Source organism: Micrasema longulum, unplaced genomic scaffold (assembly GCF_059751315.1).
Source record: "Micrasema longulum isolate JH-2025_06_02 unplaced genomic scaffold, ASM5975131v1 h1tg000988l, whole genome shotgun sequence".
In the NCBI taxonomy this organism is placed as follows: domain Eukaryota; kingdom Metazoa; phylum Arthropoda; class Insecta; order Trichoptera; family Brachycentridae; genus Micrasema; species Micrasema longulum.
In genome coordinates this window covers 155,806-180,564 of record NW_028278177.1, presented here as the reverse complement: position 1 = coordinate 180,564, position 24,759 = coordinate 155,806, and the positions used below count along the sequence as shown (strand labels likewise).

Here is a 24,759-nt window from a genome sequence, read left to right as displayed (position 1 = left end):
CAAGTGAGTCATCTGTAATCCAAGAGTGAAAACACAGCTTGCTTCCTGAATGCTTCCCTTCGCTGTAGGAACACATTGACAATGTTGTTTAATGAGATTTTGTTAAACGTTCCGAGGATCCTCGGTAGAGGTTAATAGAAGTCAATAGAATCCGACGTTGGTTCTTAAATTTCCTACACCAAAGACAGTATCGGTAAGAAAACTACAGTGGCATACGTTGAATTTTATCTGAGTGTGATTAAAACTAAATTTGGTAGTAAAAGAACAAAATAAAATAAACCAACTATATTTTTAATAAAATATTGTTTACTTAAAATTCACATATCTATAAATTATACAAACATATTTGACAATAGTTATCATCTATTTAGTCTTTTATTTGATCACTTTGAAACAGGTGACACAGCAAACATAATATATTATAGTTAGTATTTACATACCTACTTATTTTTCAAACAAATATCAATCTGTTTACAAAAGATCCGAACATAATTACGCTAAATAATAGACAAAAAATACAGATGATATTTATACAGAGATGGAAAACTTGCACGGGAAAGGAATATGGAATTCTAGCTGATAGGGCGATGCCCATTAAAAGTTCGGAGTCAGGGGCCCCCTTTTAGTGACTGATCAAAAAACTCAACTTATATTTACATAGGTACTTTGATATAATAAATAGACAAGCAGACATAAATAGTGGTGAACCCAAGCCCAAAGGCAAAACCGAGTGTTTTAACGCCTTGGACAACAAAGAAAAATGCGCCTTTCGAGACTGTCTTTAGTAGTAGTGATTTTTTAGTAGTAGTAGTTTTTTGGTAGTGATTCACACGTACTTTTTTAACCGAGTTATGGTCTCGTGATTCTCTCACATCCCACTCTATCACAACTATCCCCATTTTGTAGCATTGAGTTATTCGCAACTAGTTTAAATATTTGGGTTGATTGTAAGAATGCGAGAATTCCAAAGAGCTAAGTAGTCTTCCAAACTAGCATTCTCTAATGGACGAGATAAGTGTTATTGAGCCGAGAGCTGGAGGGGCCGAGTATTCCTATGGTTCTGCAGACACTTGATGGAGCAGAACTTGAAGTCTTGGTACTGGAAAGGAGTTGGCTGTAGACAGACGCCGCAAGAGAAACATCGCCTATCGGAAGTAGCCGCAATCTGGAATAAAAACAAACATGAGATTCAAAGATAAAAAATAATCATAGGTTTGGTGGACAATTAAAAGAATTAAAGTATGATGCTACAGTGGAAGCATTATTTTTAAGTTTTTGAGCCAAGAGATACATCTTATTTTCCTTACAACATGATTTGGACTATTTTGTACTTCTCTTTTGGAAGTGCAGTGTTTTTTTTATTTAATCATGGACTATCAAATAGAGTTTAAATAAATAAAAAATGTGATTATCATCGCTATGATTTGTATTTTTTAAACTACACCGCCCATAATGTCAGAAGGTGAGTGTTTCTAACATTTAAAAGAGAATCCAGTACGTATGAAAGCACGCTAAATATGGTTACCCAGAAACCAGAAATCTATCAACTATTTCTAAAGGGTTATTGACACTTAGTGTCTGAACTCTTAAAGCTATTTGTGGGCACCGTAATTTTTCAACTAGGAGACGAGCGTGGGTTTTATTTGTTTATTGTTAAAACAATATTTAAAACCTTAAGTTCTCCTAGTCAGGCAATTTACAGCAATTTAGGAATAGCAAGTTACTAGTTTGTTCTAGTTCAATGAAACATTACCTTTCCTTTATCATTAAGTTGGAGGAACTTCTCAACCTTGATCTTCTCCTGCAACTTTTCCTTATCCTTTTGTCTCTTGGCCTTCTTCTGAGCCGCTTTCTTCTCCTTCTCCAGCTCCAAAATCTCCGATGTCAGGGGGCCGGGAATATTAGCCTGAGCAGATAATATCATAAATATATAATTAACTTATGAACTAGAGACGATAACCCTTACAATAAAGAGCGCTCAAAAAGCAATCCTTTCAATAGTTCATGGAACGGCAGACGCTCGGTGCAAGTCTCCGAGATAGAATAAGAAACGAATAGATGAGATGGAGAAACGAATTTGCTGATGTCATGAACCGTGTGGCAAAACTAAAGTGGCAATCGGCAGTACATATGGCTAGACAGGGGGGACACCGGGTGGGTGCCACAAATATTAAAGTTGAGGATCGGAACAAATGAAAGGAGGGTTGGAAGGTCCCCAAAAAGATGGACCTAGGACATTGCCCAGATAGCCGGTGGTGCCTGAATGCGGAGGAGTCGAGACAGAGACGAGCGGAAGGAATTAGAAGAGGGATATATACAGCAGTGGAGAGAGGAAGGATAGAGCAGAAGAAGAAAATAAATAACTAAAAATAGTGGATATAAATCTTAGAGTAATAACCTAATAGTCACCCATATAGAGAAAAACCATTTTATAATTATTGACAGTGAACTTAGCTACAGATTACAGCAATACAACGGGCCGCGGGTACTTGGGTTAAGAATTGTGTGTGCTAAATTTGGAAAACATTTATTCTATGCAAAAGAGCATAAGAGCTTCTCTAGAGAATTATTACTCTGAGATATAAATACAATTTAACTATTTATCAAATAGGGAAGTTGAAAGTTGAAAGTTGTCAATTAGGAAAGAAAGCAGCAGTGCCTAAGATAAATACTTATGTATTGAAATAATCAAATCCCATAAATCACAGCGTGGATGGGAGATAATCAGATTTACACTTTACATGCCAATGGAATGTAAAAATACGATTTCTAAATAAATAAGTCTACCATGTCCGGAGTTGGAACCACAGACACGATACACAAACGCGCATACTATTACACCACAAAGTGGTCCAACAAAAAAAAAAACAATACTAAATTACTTTATTTTTAAATGCCTCAAACATGTTAAACTTTTCAGAATAGAGGAAGTACTGATAAGACAGAAATAGAACCGACCTTTGCGTAATTATATCTGTCCGGATACAACCCTTGGAATAGTCTGAAGGCCACCCGAGTGTCCTGGTGACAGGTGGCGGAGTAGGGGGTGTGCAGAGCCACATTACGCACGCATGGGTCCGCACCGAGCTTCAGCAGCTGTCTGCGTAAAACAACCACAATTCAATTATTATTTGTTACTTTTAAGTATGCAAAATGTTTTCCTTTTTATTAATTTTGTTTAGTTAACCTTATGTGCTTAACGCCAATGTCAAGTATTATTATTTTATTTTTTTTGCTTCACAAATACTTTTTTAAAAATATATAAAAATGATCTTCATATTTTGATTTTGTTTATATTTAATATTTTGAAAACTAAGGCCGCTATTTTTGGATTTGGATCAGAAACTAAGGGTCCATTGATTCTATTTATTTATTTAACTTTTTGTACATAATGTTATTTGTACATTGGCGGTCTTATTGCCAAATGGCAATTTCTTCGAACCAACCAATAAAATAATAGTTTTATTTTTTATTTCAAGTTACAGAACATATTCAATAGAAAATAAAGATTAAAAAGCTAAAGATATATAAAAATAGAAATAAAGATTCTAAATGCCTATGAAGTAACAAATATGTACAAAACTGAAAATAGTTATGCAGAGCTGTTGGACCTACTCTACAACAGTCCTGGTGCAATTAAATCAGCTGTTTTATCATTATTTTTACAATATGCATACGAGGTAATTATTCACAGAGTATTAAAAAAATAAAGGATTATTACATAGCAATGAAATACATATTAATAGTAAAAAATATTACTATATATTATATATTGCTGCTATATATTAAGTAATTTATGTATTTTTAAACTATTTACTATGCCCTCTGGGCGTTTATGCATAAGAAACATTTATGTTTTACACAACCACACAAATTATATTGTAAAAAGTAAAATAACAGTGACGAGATTCGCCCGAACCCATTTCATACAAACAACTTCTAGGTGAATAACTAAAACCAAATAATAATTATGTTCAATTCATTTTTTCGCAGCAGAGGTAAAACAATTTTGAGAAGGGAATATAGAATATATATGTCATTGGCTGGCTTAAGTGGCCACTTTACACACTGTGTAACATTCACCATTCTACCTATGTTTAAACGTCCACATTTCCTCAACGTTTCCATCTGTTTACTTTTGTGAAGTAAAAGAGCTAAAACCTTTAGTATGTGGGTGAGATTCATAAAGTGGTCACTTAAACCGGCAATTAAGATCTAAATCACTCCCTAGGGAGGAAATCCAGCCTGTCTACAAACATCTAGACATACTCAAAGCATTGTTAATAATTATTAAACTGGGGGCAGGTAGCTATCAACTGATATGGCTCCATCTTTTCTTTCTGGTAAGCTTATTTCATAATTATAAAGTTGTTATTTTTCATTTCAAGTATGGGTATTGTTACTGTTTTAACATTTAGTAGAATAGTAATCTCTTCAATTAGTAATAAAAAATATAAATTTACTAAGCTACTAATTTTACTTATATTCAAAGTTCTGCCACTGCACGTGTAATTATTAATCATATGTTTTATGTGTTGGTGGATGCAGAAAGCAATGAAGATCCAGAAAGACATGACATGCCGGACTTACTCCACACCACTCCCGCTATGATTAAATCAGCTAACCTATCCATCGAATGGCTATCACCACAATTCTCCTCCCTTTAAAGTGTTTTTGGTTTCGATTCTTATTCACTTTCTTTCCTATTTTTACAATTAATTTTAATATTTAATGAATCCGTAGAAATATTATGTATACCACACCACTTCGCCTGTTCGACTTATTCCCATAGGAATAGCAACCCATTTTGTAAGATATAAAGATTAAATATAAGTAATATTAATAACATACGAGATGACTCGAGTTTGCTCAGCGATGGAGGCCTTGTGTAGCGCCGTGTTACCATCCACCAAGTCTGGCATGTTGAGGGCTTCCTCCAAACTGGGAGGACCTTCCCAACGGTCCAACATCAGGTCCAGCTCCATCTCTCCCGACTCCACGCACTTCCACAGCTGGAAAAAAAATATCATTGTTACATTTTTTTCTTATGTACCAGAATATTATAATTGCTATTAAATAATTGAACACTTCTTCGCAGAGATGAAGCTGTCGAGAATATGGAAGTCTAGGCATTTACAGAGCTTATGATCCATCTAACATTTACCGTTCTGTCTAAATGAATGTAGTTGAGCATGAAAACACTGGTCAAAGATTCTGTTTCTATTTCAGACACAAATACAACTATAATTGTATCTTTTATCCACCTGAACACAATGCTAACATAAAAATGGTACTGCATAAATTGTATGTTATTATTGTTTTAAAAAATAGATTAAGGCTTGATTTTTTACTGAACAACCACTGGCTAAGGGGGCATTGTAAGAATGGTCAATTTTTCAAGATCATTATTCTGAAATTCATTAACCTTTACACGCCCAGTGGTCCCGTACGAGACCGGTGATTATGGTGCATTTCGGATTACACTAATTTATGACAATAGATTCACAATATAAATATTTGCTTACGTAAATAATGTCTTTAAGATAGCGACCCATAATTTTATTTTCGGTTCCGATAAATATTTTTGTCATGATGCGTAATATTAGTGTTTATACCTGCGTTAGGTCGACTCTTGGGATATGCGTTGTGTTTTATTAGACGGACGGTAATAAAACACACAATCTACACCACTCTCACTTTCTCATCATCTTCTGAACTGGACGGTTGTAATCACATTGCTGTTCTTGGGATTATTTTCATTTTATTGTAAGTACATATAAAACAATACTTTTTGCTATATTTTTTCCTGTTTTTTATTTTTTGCACACCCACAATTAGGAGATAATTACAATGACAGATTTGGAGAAATTTATATGGACAGCAATTCTAATACAGAAATGACCTCCGGATCAGAAGAAGCTTTAATGTATAATTATATAAAATGTGAAAAATTACAAATAAAGCTTTTGTAAATTATAACCAATTTTTTATTTTGATAATGCTTTTTATTTTACCTAAATAGGATGACTAATTTTAGAGATATAATTATTTTTAAAACAGCTACGCGTAGGTCGCAAGTCACACAAATATTTTTTTTTAAATGCTTTGGCAGGGTTAATATTCGTGGCTGATAATAAGCTTACCTTTTCTACGATGGCTGGAATTTTTACAAGATTCTTTCCTCCTTTTCCTGGCTTTGATTTTACATCTTCAACCTTTTCTTTACTTGCATCCTTTTCACTATCTTTAACAGAATCTACCTGTATTTTATTGTCGGTTCCCTTTTGTTTCTCTGGCCCTTTTCTTTTAGTTTTTTTGTTCTTTTTCTTCACGGAATCATCAAAATCTTCTAAAGTTCCCGTCAAATCCAAATTGATAAGTTTTTTTGTGACTTTTTTAACTGGTGTCTTTTCTTCCACGCTATCTTGTCTAAGGATGTCTCTGCTGGGTTTTTTTATAGATTTATCATACTCCGAGAGAGTTTTAGTCCAGTTGGCGGGGCAGGTAGATGGCTGGAAGGTCGGAGTCTCATCTTCACTGGACATGGGAGGCCCATCAGGGATGGTTCTGGCGTTGACTTCCCTGGACTTGGCTCTGTCTAACTTCACAGGACTAGGTTTGGTAGTTCGTGACGCTCGGCCACTGTTCTTGTCACTGGAGTATGTGTTGCTGGCAGTGTTTGCTGGTGCAATGGCTCTTTGAAAAATTTCCGCAGTTTCTAAAATACAAAAATAAAAACAGAATTTATTGTAAAAACATGTTTTATTCAGCTTTTACACAACTCAGTAAAAATCATGAAAATATAAAACATTCAAATTATGTAGTACAAAAAAATTATTAGGTGTATGTCGTTTATTTTCTGAAAATATTCTAATTAAATTTGATTTGGCAGTTTCCAAAGGGGGAGCTTTCAACCGGCCAGCACGTTGAACATTGAGTTATCTAAATTAATTCAACAAATGGCCTAGCCATTCATTTAAATGCCGGCATTTAATGAAAAGCTTAGCCACCCAATTAAGTGGCTGATTTAACTTTTTGACGACGACATGCGTGCCATAATTTTTATTTTACTTTTCCTACTTTACAAGAAATCAATTCTCGCAGTTCAGGATGTCGAAACTAGGATAAAAATTTAAAATGTCAGTTTATTATAATAAGCCCGAATATTCATGAAAATATATTATACAGAGAGCAAAAACATTTTTGAGAAGGCAATTAGGAAATCTAGGCATTTACAGGACTTATTACCTGTCGGCTAATTTAAGTGGTATACTATAATTATTTTATTTACCATTTTTAAACATCCATACTTCCTCAACTCTTCCATCTGTTGGCTTTTGAGAAGCAAAAGAGCTGAAACCTTTATTGATGCAGGTGAGATTTGTCCGGCATAATTATTTCAATTTTTATACCAGCTAGTTTGATCAATAACATTTTGAGTATGTCCATACCGTATATCTCCACGGTGGACAGGATGTCATGTGCGCGCAACAGCTCGCGGTGTGAGGGCCGGCGCGTGGGAAAGGGCAGCGTGCGCAGGCGGGTGTCGGCAGGGCGCAGCGGGGACCCCGCCCCCAGCAGGGCCCCCTGGTTCAGGGGCCCCACAGCCCGGTACAGGATGAGCGAACACGCCTGCAGATCCTCTTTCCACAGATTCAGTATGTCCTTCACGTGCTGCAATGCATTTTCAATAAAGGTTACTTTTAATAAAAAGTATTATGCGAGCAAGGAGTAGGTTAAACCCAAACCCTGTGGTGTAATGATAAAAGATGATTGCCTCGCACACCGAAGGTTCCGGGTTCGATTCCCAGGTAGATCACAATTGAAGACTGGACGGAAGAAATATGCATAGTCAAAAATAGAATTCAATAGTTTACTTGAAATCCCTTACTGTAAATCCAGACTCGGGCAAAGAAACTTATTGTTCATAGCTCCCAAACTGTTCAGCGCATCTCATAAGGGCAATATGATAGAGATTCATTATTTAAATTTGTTTTAATTAAATTTTTTTGTTGAAATCATGAATAAAAAAAGCAGATTTAAATAGATTATCTTTTAATGAATAGCATATACTTATTATTATATTCTCATTTTTATTGATAAAAAAATATTTTGTAATATTTACACTTATTTTTTTATCTTTTTTTATAACTGCCGTATTCTTCCAGTAGCCTTTATTTGAAATTTAAAATAAAATGTATACCCACACAGGGCATGCCTTTGTGGGATTTTTTTAGTGTTTTTGTAATAGTGTATTTTGTATTAATTTGTAACTTATGTACCTTTTGTCAAATAAGTACCCGGAAATTCTCATTTTAAATTTTCCCTCTGAGAATATTTAAAAAAAAAAAATTTCCCAGGTTGGCACAACTGTCAGCCACTATTCTGTGAATTTTTTTTGCTATGTGTCATTTAGTTTGGTTACGGCGTCATTAGGAACAAGTCAACCTTTTGTGTGCGTTGCGATTTTTACTATGGATAAAAATCAAGGTTCGTAGGTTTTCACGGCCTTCAGAATACAGATAGTGTTTTTCTGGGTTATTATGCCGTGTTTATGGGCTTTGTATTGCCGACGTTTCGGAGCACATTGCAGTGTCCATCTTCAGGGCTGAATGTATGAGTGTAGTTTTTAGTGTGTTTAATTGTGAGGAATTTGTACCGTGTCGCAGTCGGGCAATGTATGTGGTTAAGTGTGTGGAGTTTGTACCGTGGGCTTTGGAAGCACCGGGTACCATGAGGTTCGTAGTCGTAACCCATCATCCCTGTTTATGTTATTAGGATGTTTGTATATTTCTATGGCTTCCTTTATCAAACGGGCTTGATGATTTTTGGGCTTTCCAAGGACATTTGGCTCAAATGAGAAATTATGCCCTGTTTCTATGTAGTGCTCTGCAAGAGCTGATTTATCCGGGTAGCCCAACTTGCATGCACTCTTGTGCTCTTTTATTCTTGTCATTATGTTTCTGGCAGTCTGCCCTATGTAGACTGTTTCACAGCTTTTGCAATTTAATTTATATACTCCATCTGTTTCAAGTGGGTCCCGATCTTTTACTGATTTGAAATCACTGACTTTACTTGACACACTTTTACTGATTTGAAATCAGTAAAAGATCGGGACCCACTTGAAACAGATGGAGTATATAAATTAAATTGCAAAAGCTGTGAAACAGTCTACATAGGGCAGACTGCCAGAAACATAATGACAAGAATAAAAGAGCACAAGAGTGCATGCAAGTTGGGCTACCCGGATAAATCAGCTCTTGCAGAGCACTACATAGAAACAGGGCATAATTTCTCATTTGAGCCAAATGTCCTTGGAAAGCCCAAAAATCATCAAGCCCGTTTGATAAAGGAAGCCATAGAAATATACAAACATCCTAATAACATAAACAGGGATGATGGGTTACGACTACGAACCTCATGGTACCCGGTGCTTCCAAAGCCCACGGTACAAACTCCACACACTTAACCACATACATTGCCCGACTGCGACACGGTACAAATTCCTCACAATTAAACACACTAAAAACTACACTCATACATTCAGCCCTGAAGATGGACACTGCAATGTGCTCCGAAACGTCGGCAATACAAAGCCCACAAACACGGCATAATAACCCAGAAAAACACTATCTGTATGGATAAAAATATCGAACAAAGAGTTTGTGTGAAATTTTGTGTTTCAAACGAAATTTCTTGTGCCAAAACGTTGGAAATGTTGAAAAAAAACATTTGGTGATTCAACCATGTCAAAAACTCAAGTTTACGATTGGTATAAATCGTTCAAAGAGGGGCGAGAAGAAGTGAACGATTTGCCACGTTCAGGACGGCTTTCGACCTCTTCAACTGAAGAAAACGTCGACAAAATAAAGGAAATGGTGCTCAAAAATCGTCATTATAGTTTGCGAGAGATAGCCCAAGAAATGAACATGTCTCATGAGACCGCTCGTCATATTTTGGTTGATGTTTTGGGTATGCGAAAGTCGCAGCGCGATTGGTGCCAAAAGATCTGAATTTTCTTCAAAAAGTGAATCGCAGTAAGGTGGCTGAAGACATGCTTAAACGCGTAAATTCCGATCCAACGTTCATCAAACGCATCATAACTGGTGACGAGACATGGGTTTTCGAGTACGACATGCAAACAAGTCAACAATCATCAGAATGGCGCACCAAAAATGAGCCGAAACCGAAAAAACCGCGCCGAAGCAAATCGAAAATCAAGGTGATGCTGACCGTTTTCTTCGATATTCGTGGTGTTGTTCATTCGGAATTTTTACCGGAGGGCCAAACCGTCAATAAAGAATATTATCTTGGCGTTATGAGGCGTTTGAGAGAGAATGTTCGTCGCAAAAGACCAGATTTGTGGCGGAACAACAGTTGGATTTTGCACCACGATAATGCACCAGCGCACAAAGCGATCATTGTGAACGAGTTTTTGAACAAAAATTCAACAAATATCATCGAACAACCACCGTACTCTCCAGATATGGCCCCGTGTGACTTTTTCCTGTTTCCAAAACTCAAATTACCACTTCGTGGAACCCGTTTTGAGAGCATTGAAGACATCAAAACTAATTCGCAACGAGAACTGAAGGCCATCCCGGAATATAGCTTTAAAAAGTGTTTCGATGATTGGATTGTTCGTTGGAAGAAGTGTATTGCCTCAGAAGGGGCCTATTTTGAAGAGGATATAATAAATTTAGATGATTGATAAGTTGTTTGTGTTTTATTTCAAATTTCCGGGTACTTATTTGACAGTGTAGTATACCTATTGTAAAATGCAAAGAAAAATGTATAATAAATAAAATAAAATTATAGATTTTATTTTTGATCTTTTCTTCCTTTCACTTTTCTTATTGACTAATTGTGTTTCTTCCGCCTGATCCAAAACTTTTTGACGACTTTATTATTTGTTTATTTATGGTTTGTTAAGTTAGTTCATAACATCGAACTACTATAAATAAAATTACATTTTTTTATCAAAACTTCTCAAAAACATATTTTTTCAAATTAATTTTAAATATTTAAATGCTTTCTATTTCTTCAGGTAACTCATTGTACAGCTTCAATCCTTGTCGATTTCAAACTTTGTCGATGACTGATAAAATGTTTATTAAGTTTTTTGGGTACAGTTAAAATTTACAAATTGGCATGTTTAACTCAAATTCATAAATAAACTGACTAAGTATGTTTCTTCTCGAATCGAATGTGATTTTCTCAAACCTTAGCTTTTTGTGCAGTAGATTATTACTATAATTGGACCTCTTGGCCTGTTGTGTCACACGAGAAATTTAAATTACGTGACTCCCTGGCCGCTAAACAACACAATCAAACAACCGCCAGGCTACCATAGATCAACGCGCACACAACAACCTTCAGTATACCAAACCGAAAAACCTCTCCCGTTCACCGTGGGTTGCAGACGTGTTTGTAGACGTGACTACAGACATACAATTCAATTTCATAAAATCATTCCACGAGCACAGTTAAATGTATTAATCAGTATTGCAGACATATCCATTATAATTTCATATTAAAGCTATTGTTATATTTCTATAATTTGGTTTGTAATAAATTAAAATAAATATGTTGGTGATATCTTTTAGTTATATAAAACACGCAACCTTGCAACAAAACCCATGGGAAATTTCCTGGGCATTATTCATTAACACAAAAGATATATCCCCTACAAATAAAAATAAATAAATAGCAATCAAAAATTCAGTCTGAAAATATAAAAATGGATACATTAATAATGTTACCTGCGCAAACTGCTCCTGGTTGTATCTCCTAAGAGAGGCGCCAGCAGATCGCGGTGCGTTCCCCCGATTATCTCTTGTCCCCTGTGCCTTCCCCTGTCCCCTCCTCGTCACGTATGAATGAAACGTCTTGTGTCTAGAACACAAAAAAAACATTTTAATAACATCATAATATCAAAGACTTTTTTTAGTTGGTCTGGGTAGTGTGGTGTATTTTTCGTAACTTTCTTCTATATCCTTTCTTTCCCACCCGCTGGCAAGCCTTTAAAATATAAGCTTAGCCGATTATTCAATTTTTTTAAAATAAGGCTGTTAACAAGCCTTTAAAATAGAAGCTTGGAGGATTTTTTTTTTAAATAAGGCTATTGACAAGCCTTTAAAATAGAAGCTTAACAAATTATTCATTTAAAAAAAAAAGCTATTAACAAGCCTTTAAAATGGAAGGGTAGCGGATTGTTCAATTTAGTTTAAATAAGGCTATTGAATCTTAGCGGATTATTCCATTTTTTTTTAAATAAGGCTGTTGACAAGCCTTTAAAATAGAAGCATATCGGATTATTCCATTTTTTAAAATAGTGCTCCAACCCTGTAAGCTGCCATTTTTGTTAAGAAGAAATGCCGAGTTCTGATTGGTGAAAAGGGGCTCGGTGTCAAAACTAACTTTATCTGATGGATAATGTTAGTTTTGACACCAACGCTAATTTTTTTAAAACCAAGCAATTTTCTATGTTTAAAAGTTAAATTTTAACAACAAAGTAAAATGTGATGGATAGATGGCGCTAATAAGAGTAACTTGGCATACTTTTCTCAATTTATGCATATTTTTATTCATGCGAGTTTTGATTCCACGCTTCTCAATTTATGAGTCGGTGAAAGTGTTGCAGACTATAAATCAGATGTTCGAGGTTTATTCACAACTGGATTCTGCTATCTAACACATTTATTCGTAACAAATAATTTTAAATGTTCAAGGGCATTTTAATTATATAAAGTAAATTATTTTTTAGCTGGACAACTTCCGCAAAGCAATGAAATGTACCGAAAACTCTTACTTGAGAGGAACTGCAGTTTCTCCCCTAAAGACAGCACCGGCAAAGTGTCCTCCGGCGCTCATAAGGATTGCCCACCCCCCAGACTTCAGAAGCCCCTGACAGGCTCCCACCCAGCGCTCCCCTAGTCCATCTCCTCCTATGCATTCCTGAAATAAAACAATGTTGACTCATTGCCCGCGAGTATCTGATCTCACATAAAAAGATATACCCTTAAAGCGCCTTTATGTGATGATAAGCGATAAACATATAACAAAGGCCTTACAGTTTTTTTTTTTAATGAATGCATTTCAAAAGAGCTACTTAAACTAAATTTTCACAGTACAGACTGTCTTGAAGTGCAGAATGGTGCCGAAATAAAATTACAACTTTGGCCTCAGCACATGTTTATAATATCTCATCGTAAAAAGGGTACCTGTTCCTGCCTATATGGAATCCTAACACATGAGCCACCCAGTGGCGAATGGTGATTTTATTTACAGGTAAGCTATAATAAAATACCATATATTTGTACCTACATAGAAGGTACATAATATAACATAATGTAACTATAAATTGATATTTTTCCGTGGTTCTGTGTGATACAACAACTCTCATCCATGAAATCAACTCAAACAATGTAACTTTGTGATGTATTATATTATATGGATATTTTATGCATTACTTTAATATATAATTCATTCAAAAATAAATAAAAAATGCTACAATGAATTAAGTCGATATTAGGTATTCAATTGAAATGTCAACTGGCCGAATTGTTCTAGTAATTAATAGTGCTAAAAACGGTCGCGTGGAGCACTATATGTCCTGAAATATGACGCATGAAAGTAATTATGGTCTTATGTCAAAAGTACCATTTCAAAGAAAAATAGTTCTTAAGAAACAATGTTTGAAGTACTGTTTTCCAAATCAAGAATCTTCAAATGATTTGTGTAATCTGCAAGTTTAACCTAGGAGAAGAAACCCGCACTAGGGTTAATACATTCAAAATATAGTATACTTATTTGTTTGAAAAAATAAGCTGGAATAATCAGCTAGTTTCTTGGCTCACCGCAGGTGCTAGCGCGCTTTATTAAAATTTATATTTATATTAGGATAAAAATACAAACGGTGGAAATGATTTAAAATAAATGTTAATTATTTATTTATTTTTCTGTTAATAAAGTCACCATAAAACATTATTATAGTTACTTAAATATAATGGTAAGCAGCGCATAATCGCTTGTATACACAGTTCGCCCCTGGAGCCACTTGTATGTAAAAAAAAAAACTTTTTTTAATAAAAAAAGTATTTATTATTTATGTTTAAAGCGTTAACTTTGTGGTCAAACATTTTGATTAATGTTAGTAAATATAAGTATATAACCACTTACCGACTTTTTTAGTCAACCGGTTTCGAGTCGTACCCATCTCTTAGTCAGGACAGTCACTACACCAACATGCAAATACTATAATATACCTCCACCTTCACCATTACCGTAGTAAATATATATATATTTTTTTTTTTTTTTTTTTATTTTATTTAATTTTACAATACGCCCAAGGGGCATTTACAAAAAATATACAGTTGAGTACAAACATAGTGCGTAAAAATTTAAAAGATAAACAATACATTTAGAAACAATAAGAAGCATACTGCCATGCAAAATAAAAAGTGAATCTTTACATAGTAAAAAGAAAAAAATAATTTTTATGGATATAATAAAAGTAATCGAATTAAAAAGCAAATTGTAAGTAACTTGTAAAGAATTCAAACAAAAAAAATAAATACATTTTCATATACTTATAAGTATAAAAATAAATATACAGGTAACTACAAACAAAGAAAGTAATAATTTTATAAATACACAACACATAAAAAGAAATAAAAAAAGATTTTATATACATGTAGAAACAATAAAAAGCAAACTGCAATGCAAAATAAAAAGCGAAACTTTGCATTAAAAAAAAAAAAAGATTAAAAAATATGAATATAAGAACAATGTTAAAATTAAAAAACAAATTGTAAATAACTTGTTAAGAATTCTAAATATATATATACACACATATATACACATATATACGTATAAAAAAAGTATTTCCAAAAATACATAAATCACACGCAGATTTATAGACATGCCAACACTACCATGTCTAAACATGCATTAATCATAATTAAAAAATATTTAATCTTATATTGAAGAATTGGTAGGGAGTTGAGTGGAAGGGGGGATAGAGGTGGGGTTACCCGATAGGTTAATTTTTAATTCAAAAAGTGGGCTGTACTGAAAAGTTATTTGATTATTTACTAAGATAATATCATTTTTGAAGGCTTTTTCAGTGTGAAAAATGTCCATATTATTTAAGTCCTTTCTTATTATTTGAACCTAAAATGTTTACTCCTTTATCCTTTTCAAAATCGTGATTTGATGTTATGAGATGATTGCAAACTCTGAAAAATTGTTATTATTTAAATGTTTCATGTGTTCTTTAATGCGAATATTAAATCTGCGTAGAAAAAGTATTTGTGTTCTTATAATTTACCCAAATATATTAATTTTGGGACCATTTTCAACAAGTCGTAAACAACCTCAGAGTCAGGGTAGTTCTACCCGCATGCCCGACCGGTGCCTATGAGCGGGAAGGGTAGAAATCCCTCTACGCCGGCTCCTCTTTAAAGGGAGGAAAGGCAGACTGCTTGATTATTTCGCGCGAGTATTTTATATCGATGCTTCGAGATGTTCCAAATTACACACACATATATAAAAAGTAAGATAAGCTGTCATTTCATTTACGTATACACACTAGATGATGATTTGTTTAGAGTTAATGAGCCGATTATATCCGTCTTATTTTCACACATGATGATTATATGATGGGTGAGCAGAAAGGAATAATTTTTGTGCGGGACTTTATAAAGGAATAATTATTGTGAAGCCCGCATAAAATGTGTTGATATGCACACATTTATGGTCCTGACGTCATTCAGAATAGATACTGACCTTTTTGTGATGCAGCAAACAGCGGTACACAGAGAGGACCTGCCCCGATCTGTTGGTGAAGTATGCTCTGCAGTGTCGCGTCGCAGCCAGGAACAGCTCAGATACCTCGCCACCTCGCCCCTTTCTCACCTCCACTTCCGAGTCTGAGTCACTCTCCGAGGAGCTGCTGGAGGCACCGTCTGAAAACAAATATTCAAAATAGATAGCGCAACAGGCATGGATAAATCAATATAAGACCTTATTTATTTATTATTTTATTTTTTATTTAAATAATATTATCATACAATTTTACAGTTTTCAAAATTTCAATTGTTACATTTTTACTAAAACTAAAATCCCACTAAGCCACTTTCTGTAGCTTGTTGGTAAAGATTATATTTATACAAACTTATATAATATTATCTACATTTATAAAAACAATGAATAAAAGATATAAATTAACAGCCGGAAAGATCAGAATATACATGTAAATAAATAAATAAGCAAATAATAATATGTGAATTTATTTTTTTTATACAAGAAAATATATGAAAAATTAAAATATTTACATGTATAAACTTTTGATAAGAGAAATAAGAGAGTAGCCACTCTCTTATTTTGCTCATGTTACAATGTGAGTTAAATTTAAGTTCTTTCAGCAATAAATTAAAAATGCTAAGTACTAAATATTTGAGAGTTCTATTACCTTACTTATTACATACTTTTGGTACTACCAAACCATCACTATACAAGAAGCGTGTATTATGGTTATGTTTGAGAGAAAAGTTATTATTTGTTTTGAATAGTACACGTGTCTACGAAAAAAACTCAACGTATTATCAGCCCGTCCACATCCGATGGTGCCTAGGGCTCTGCATTAGTACACTAGAGGCAGCGTATATCGATCAACTATTACCTAAAGGTAAGGTGATGTCCAGAAACGTGGAATATTGGGGTGTAGAACCATCTTTTTAATCAATATTTCATGGAGACCTTCCCAGCTATTGAACCCGGGATCTCGAACATGGTAGGCAAACACTTAACACTCTCTACAGGGTGAACTTATCTCCACTCGACTTCCTTATTTAATATTTTTACCTGAGAGCAGCAATCGAGTCAAAAGCACTAATCCAGGATTCTGGTTCTATTTCACACACAAAACTATAGTCTCAATCCGCCTCCGCTTAACTCTCCGCCCACCATACTCCCTGTACCTTGCTTCAACTGATTACCATTTTTTTCAAAATTTGGATAACTTTTTACAAGGGTAAAAATTGTATGGGTGAAAAATGCCTTCGTAGCATTTGTAGACCCCTGCCCACAAAACTATTAAACGCATCAATCATCTACCAATAAAAATTTTCATCTGTATGATTTCCTTAATAAATAAATAAAATGGCAGAATTGTATTTGTAGATAATATCCTCAGCTGATAAGTAAAAGTCATTAAGTACAGATTTACGGTAAAATAACTTTGTATCACTAAGTTCGATACTTTTCAACACTAGCAAAACTGTGCAAAATTTTACAAATTCTAAACTGCTGTTTCAGATAGCGTAGTGGAAAAAAGACCCAAAGTATTGCGAAAGAAATAATTAGAATTTCCAAAGTGAGAACTGAACATTTGACATTTAGTTTAATTATGTGTGTTCAAGAAGCCCAAAGTACCTTCTCTGGCCTGGAATTCGCCCTGACTGAGGGGCCCCTTGCCGAGCAGGCGGCGTCGCAGGTTCAGGATGTGCCAGCGCCCGCGGTAGTGCTGGCTCTGCAGCACGCGCGACGGGAACGGGCCTTCGCCGCAGCTACTGCACGTGTTGCCGGCTCCGATCCCCAGTGTCAGGGCCCCCGCCCGCCTCACCACGCTAGCCTCGTCCACTGAAACCGACACTCGACAATGAAGAAAAACAATCTGTTATTGAAAAACTATAATATTTCAGATGTTGAGAATGAATAAAGTTTGTAACTTTTGAGAATGCTTGTGTTTGTATCAAAATATATTATTTGCAAAGAAGTGCATAATATAATGTCTTATGTGACGGTTGAGTAGAGGGAACATACTAATTCCAGTGTCCATCAAACTATTTCATATTAAATATTGGGTGTTAACCCTGTCCCCGCATTCAAAATTTAGATATTTTACTTATTAGTTTAAACACTTATTTTGTTAGTGACGAGGTGTGTTCAGAAAATAACAGGAATTTTAAAATTTTGCAGGTTTGGAGAGTCAGATTGCCAATAACAAATTTTGCTGCCACGTGCGTGAAAAAAAATTATGGCATGAGACAATTGATATGCCAACATCATCAGCGACTTCTCTGATGGTGATTCGGCGATTGTTCATAACCATTTCATTAATTTTTCCACATTTTCATCGGTTGTCGATGTGCTAGGGCATCCGGGCCGTTCATCATCTTCAACGTCTTCACGGCCATCTTGGAAACGCTTATACCACTTAAACTCTTGTTTCAGTCATAGCAGACTCACCATAGGTCTTTATTAACATTTCGCACACTTTATTTCATATTTTACACAAAATTTGATACTAATTCTTTGATCCATTTTTTTTAACAAACGAAATTCGCTTAGCGGCTGCCACAGACAAAATAAACAATGAATACAGATTAAAATTTCAGCATATTTCAGGGGCGTGTGTAGATTAATGCAATTTATTATAGAAATAAAAAACGAGTTGTACCTAAATACACAAATTTAAATAAAAAAATTATAAGATCACTTTTGCGACATCTCGATCTAGAAGATGTCTTAAAAGAGATGAAACTGGCCATTAGTTATTCTAAGTTTGTGGATTTAAATATCACTCATCTTTATTTCCATAATAAAAAGATCACATAGTTTAACAAAAGAATATAAATACACAAAGGCTAAAATTCCAGCTGCAGTTCAACGGAATGGCACCTGATAGCAGATTACTACTGTAAATAAAGTGTGCAGGATTGCTTCGTAAGAAATTAATAAATGAATTTCAACCATCGATACTAGACAGGTGAAATTATTGCATCATGATATTATCATGATCCAATTCATTTTCTTTTTTCCAAAAATAAAATATTGTATGATAACTTACCAACAGGAGGAGCATCGGAGATCATACACGCGGAAACTTGAATCCCATCTATCAGTTTCTCAAACGATGGCAAATCGTAAATCTTGCTTGTGCGAATTTTCGATTCCATTCTGAAGATTTGGGGTTATATCGAAAAGGTATAAATTATAAATTTACTCTTGTATTCGCCTTAGTATACTAGAACTATTTTTTATACGTATTTAAAAAGGCAACGAGACCGCGCGACACTAAACACTAACCGAATAACCACCTACTGCTGCTCGGGTTTCTCCCGATAAGAAAATCACATTATTTCACAACTTGTCAAAAATATTGTGAAATACCTCACAACTGACAGCTGTCGTCTTTCTTTTCGCCACCTCGCGCCACATTTTCGCACTTTTAAACTTCGACTGCGTTCAGAAAATAAGAGCACTGATACAAAACAGTGAAAAGCTGTCATTTGTATAATGTATTATCTCGTATTGTTTAAAATGAAATTACGATCAATTTTCCCTTAAAAGACCTAAATATCGAGTATATTTTTTAAAACGATATGATTTTATGAATAACGCAAAGTATGCAAAAAAGTATAATACCTAAAAGGCAACCCTTTTTTTAAATTTTATGAGTGGAAAAGACTAGACATAATTGTCTCCGGATAACGTTTATTTCCTTATTTTTGATTGAATATTATTTAACATTGGCTGTATTCCTTTATCAATAGATTTTTTTTTCGATTTTATTTTCTTGCATACTATGTAATATCGTCCGGTTTCTGGAACAAGTTGGTAACTAACATTTTACTAGTTGTGAGATATTGCTCTTTTAACGTTTAAAGCTCATTTCAAATGTCAAATTTAATATTCTCGAGTCTTTTTTTTGTATACATAAAATAAAAAATAGTTTTATTTACTTTTTCAACAAAGAACTTTACTTGTGTGTCTATTTAATAATGTGCCTAGCATGTTAAAGGCACAAAGTGTCGTTTATTTCAATAAAATAAAGAAAAAATATTAATTTGTAATTATCTTATAATCTCTCAAACCAACGTGATTTCAATGATTTTTTTATGAGTGAAACTTTCAAAAGTTGGATCAAAAGTGATTTACTCTGAAATTTTGTGTACTTAAAATAAAATGAGATATGTATTGTCATATATTGTTTTATATCCAATTCGTTATATTTCCGTAATAAATGCATAAAGAAAATATATTTGACTACTAGAACAGTTATGGAATTATTACTAAAAAAAAACGAGTTAATTTCAAAAAACGAAACTACAACCGTGCACAAACACGTTTAGTTTTGAAACGCACCTAAACATTTGGCAGTTAGTGAAAATGTTGCTAGTGTATGATAAAAAAAATTCCCAAGATATCTAGCTACGTAAATCGTACCGATCGTACCATTAATGTTTTCATTGTCACTTATGTTTGATTCAATCAATTTAAATGTTTTTATTTATTTTATTTGTTAAGGTTTCAGCTTTTAGAGGGTTTATTTTATTGACTTTTTAAAACTGATATCATTTGTATTCCACCAACGCGTTGATTCCAATTTCAAATTTACAATTTTGATGCGAACTTTACTACCCTTTGAGGGCGATACAGAACCACTAGATACTTTGTGAAACATTATTTAAACTAGATAACTTCTGCTTAGTTTTCCAGGCTTGTATATAACTACTATGCGAGCCTGAAAAATAACTTTTCAACTGTTAGATACTCGCAATACGAGAAGTTCTTGAATGATTGCTTGAAAAAGTTCCAGAGAAGTGGCGTGTTGCAAAAGTAGGTACTTACCTATTCTCAGATTATCATTCGGGCGTACAAGCTATAACTGTTACTCGGTCGGTAAATCCATTCATTGTAGATATTCAGAGTAGAATTAAGCATTTGAAAACAAGATAAATGAATATCCAAATATGTTGGGTAAGAGGATGGAGAGCAAATGAACAAGCAAGGTGCGCAACTTCTTCTCGAAATTTCCCTTTTGCTTTGCCAAGCGCTGCTTAAAAGAAAATATGCAGCAGCAACGGGAGGACTATTACCTACTGCACTTCTCCAATGGGCAATATTACGAAAAAAAAATTCCTAACGCTGGCAGATGCAGCTAACTTCTATCATCACCAAACTTCTTTCGAGATGACCTATATCTTTACAGCCACAGAGTTATGAGAAGCATGTTAGTACCTACACAGGTTTAAAATGAGGAATTATGACTTTTGTCAATTCGATTATATTTCCGCGGCCCTTTTATAAGCTTGCAACGACGTAATCTTGAAGTAGAATGCAATAAAGCCTCCTTTTCAGTAGGTAATAGCTGCTCAATTGTAGAATAATCTACTCACTAATATCAACGACGCCACATTTAAATCGAGTTTTAATATAACGAGTATAGACTCGTGTTTAGAGAAGAAATTCGTTTTCCATTATTTTTTATTATTTGAAATACGTTCCTTGCACAAAAACACAATTTCCTCATGTATGGTGTTCAAGATAGAGTAAGTCGCATGTGGTTTTTAATTTAAATTCAATTTTTTAAATATTTTATATTGATTACAAGATTTCTGGAAGATTATTAAAGTGTTAAACCATTTATGATTTTATCTTTTTCCTTGAGAAAAAATATTTGGATCAAGCAGATGTTCTGATGTTCACAAATTCTTAATAATATAGTGGTAGCTATCAATTTTGCATGGTAAAGTAGACTAAAGTAGGACTCAAAATGCCGAACACTCTTCTGGTGGAACGGGAGGCCTGTCGATGACTAATGTCAACAGGCTGGATTATCCTGAAGAGTTTTAAGTAACTTCCTCTTCACTAGAGCAAATGCTAGAAAAGTTCCTGATCGGACCACTGTAGAATATTTCTCCTGATCCCAACACTAAAAGATAAAATAGAAGCTTATTAAAAGCAGAAAAATCCACTTTTATGAATTATAAACCTTTATTATTATTATTACCGCTGGATAATTTATAAAATGCAATTTCTGTGAAGATCGCCTCAAAGGCGCTGTACAATAAATATCCCCGTACGTCTTGCAGCTGCAGAGCACATGGACGTTAAGTAATCTAGCCCCCATTTACATTATGTTTTAATTTGACAAAGAAGTTTAGTGTTTGAAAGTTTGAATGATATTAAAATAAAAAATGAAAACTCATTTTCAAAAATAGGAGTTAGATTATAACAAGTCTTGCAGCTGCTGAGCGCATGGACTGTTGAAATTCTAGACCCCATTTACAAAATTTATGTGTTTTATGGTTGATAACATTTACATATTGAAGCAAAAGATTACCGATCCAATTGTACACAATAAATGCAACACTCATATACAATTTTATTTTTTTAAATCCATTTTGCAACGTAACCTAAAACTCTCTGAACTTTCAAATTCAAATTCTTTCCTCAAAAGGCATTCCTCGGGATGAATTGGTTTTAAACTCGATTGGCATCTGCACTATTATTTGAGGCATACTAAATCGCCAATTATTTGCAAACATTAAATAAAATGATTAAATGTCTAGTGCATAGTAAATAATATAAAACTGCACTAAAAATATTGTGTTTGTGCACATTTGTGTCATTTAAGTAATTTATTCATTTTAATTTGATATTTATTTTCATCATCATTCCCTTTCCGCACCGAATGGTGCATAGGGCACTGCATTCGTACACCAATCGCAGCGCATCTTGATCATTTTTGTTATATGAAGGTATGTAATCAGTCTTACGCTTCAGGTACCCGTCTAGGGACTATGAAATATTCTGGTGTACAAACACAAATTTTAATCAATAGTTCATATCGTGAATATACAAGGAAAACCGGTTAACTACGTTTTTGGCATATTTGAGTTATGAATACATTTAAATTTTAATTTTTATCCTCCATCTACAGGTATAATCGATTAAATCAATCAACTGAGTTTCAGAAAATTGTAGAGCGAGTAAAAACGTATATTTAGCATTTATTCTTAAATCTTTACAAAGAAAATCACTTAAATGATTTTAAGTGATTATTTTTTAATTGAAGTTTATGTTTTTAATAATGAATATACAAAGAAAAACGGTTTGGTGTCTTTGCCTGGTTTTCGTTACGAAAGCAATGTCACATCCAAAGTTTTTATTACCAGTAAAAACAACAACTACTATTGAAGTAAAAATATCTGCCTTAGAGAAACCTTACTACAGCAAAAAACTATGTTTAAAAAACTTGTTGAAGTTATGCAAAACAGGAGTCATTCCCGAAGAATTCCATCATTGGTACAAGAGTCTTTCCACTTCCGCTGATGTGATAGATGCTTTATCCGAAGATGAAGACAGTGTTGAATTTGATACAACTCAAATTCAGTTAGACAATGTCGCCGGCTAACTCAACCAGCACAAATTTCTTTTCAAGGAAAATCAGCTAAATGCGGATTTTATTTTTCTTATCTTACGTAATTATTTTTTTCTCAAAATTCTGTTGCTTTTTATCTCATATAAATTCTGTAATGTATAAACATATGTTTCGTGAATAATAAATAATAAATATTAAAAAAAAAAAAAACCTAACTTGATTTTTAATAAACAACCAAACTTTAAAATTCAATTTACGCAAAACTGGCTTTTTGCAGCTAACCGGTTTTCCTTGTATACCCACGATATCATCCGTGTCGGGAATCGAACCCAAGACCTCTCGCATAGTAGGTAAACGTGCTGAGACCATTACACCACGAGGCTGACGATCTTAGAAAGCACTTATATAATATTTTATTTCATTTAAATAACGTTCCTTTTACATGTTAAGTAGTTAATAAATAAATTGATATACTTTACTAAATCTAATTAAATATTTGTAAATAACCACTTACCGACTTTTCTATACCTACCGGTTTCGAGACGTACCCGTCTCGTCATCAGGACAGGTCCTGATATTTAATAACATTTAGTAAAATGTTTGACCATAAAGTTAATGCTTTAAATATTCATAATATAATATACTTTACATACAGGTAAGAAGATTTAAAATTATAACGTTGTAAGTAAAAAGATAGCATTTAAAAATAAATTAATAAAAAATAAATTGTGAAGTATAAGAGCTGAAACCATTATTGATATGGGTGAGATTCATCTGACTCCTACTAGAGAACTGAGCGTCTAAAGTGGCCACGTAAACCAGTCAGTGAAAGATCATAAGCGCTTTTAATGCCTAGACTTCCATATTCCCTTTTTAAAAATGTTTCCTTCTCAATTTCAATCTTCATAAAAAACTCCAGCTTTGTCTGCAAACATTTGGACACACACGAAATATTGCTAAACAATATAGTACGGTCGGGAAGCGTGAGTACTTTCCTCGCGCGTTATTTGGTGTTTATTGTGTGGAGAAGGCATATCAGTACAACCATTGGCTCTCAAACATTCACTTTGTAAATAAATATTTACGCTATAAGTGGTGTCCCATCTTCCCAACCGCGTTGCTGGTTAAAAAAAAATATTTGTGTCGGTGGATATTAAAATCGGTAAAATCCATTTACGGTTTTTTTTTAAATATTAGGATTGCATAAGTTGCTTATATCTAAAATGGAAAGATCCAACGTTTAAGTATACTCATTAAAGTTTGAAATTAAATTTTATATCAAAATCGGCAACATCCATACCATATTTTATTTCAAAACCAGCAACATCTGATGTGGCTGGATATGGCCAATTTTTTTTTCAGTTTGCATTTGACGCGTTATTTTTGTTTTGATTTACCTTTTAAGTTAAATTTCAGTTTATTTTATTTTTAAAGATATACATATAATACGAGGTGAGAACCCTTACATAGACAATAAATGACAGAATAAATCAAAATTGGTCATATTTATTATTGAATTTCTCAAACATACTCACTCTATGACAATATTTATGACACTTTTATTTTAAACGATTATGTATGTACAA

General features: G+C 33.9%; 1 protein-coding gene across 1 annotated transcript; it reads right to left on the bottom strand.

Annotated features, from left to right (window-relative positions):
* Positions 1 to 272: 272 nt before the first annotated feature.
* On the bottom strand, positions 273 to 19,222 carry LOC148277720 (tRNA endonuclease ANKZF1-like). Its single transcript, XM_088232502.1, has 11 exons — positions 18,854 to 19,222; positions 17,437 to 17,643; positions 15,790 to 15,968; positions 12,812 to 12,957; positions 11,763 to 11,895; positions 7,452 to 7,674; positions 6,144 to 6,718; positions 4,852 to 5,012; positions 2,959 to 3,100; positions 1,754 to 1,906; positions 273 to 1,165 (listed from the first exon to the last, which is right to left on the bottom strand). The coding sequence occupies exons 1-11, from the start codon at positions 18,960 to 18,962 to the stop codon at positions 1,019 to 1,021; spliced, it is 2,175 nt and encodes a 724-aa protein (XP_088088628.1). The 5' UTR covers positions 18,963 to 19,222; the 3' UTR covers positions 273 to 1,018.
* Between the last annotated feature and the right edge of the window lie 5,537 nt (positions 19,223 to 24,759).

Excerpts from the sequence above, each read along its gene's own strand:
- LOC148277720 (XM_088232502.1), bottom strand. The coding sequence starts at position 18,962 with ATGGAATCGAAAATTCGCACAAGCAAGATTTACGATTTGCCATCGTTT. Across the intron at positions 17,644-18,853 it reads CTCCGATGCTCCTCCTGTTG|TGGACGAGGCTAGCGTGGTG; the intron begins GTAAGTTATCAT and ends TGTCGGTTTCAG. Across the intron at positions 6,719-7,451 it reads GTCCACCGTGGAGATATACG|AAACTGCGGAAATTTTTCAA; the intron begins GTATGGACATAC and ends TTTGTATTTTAG.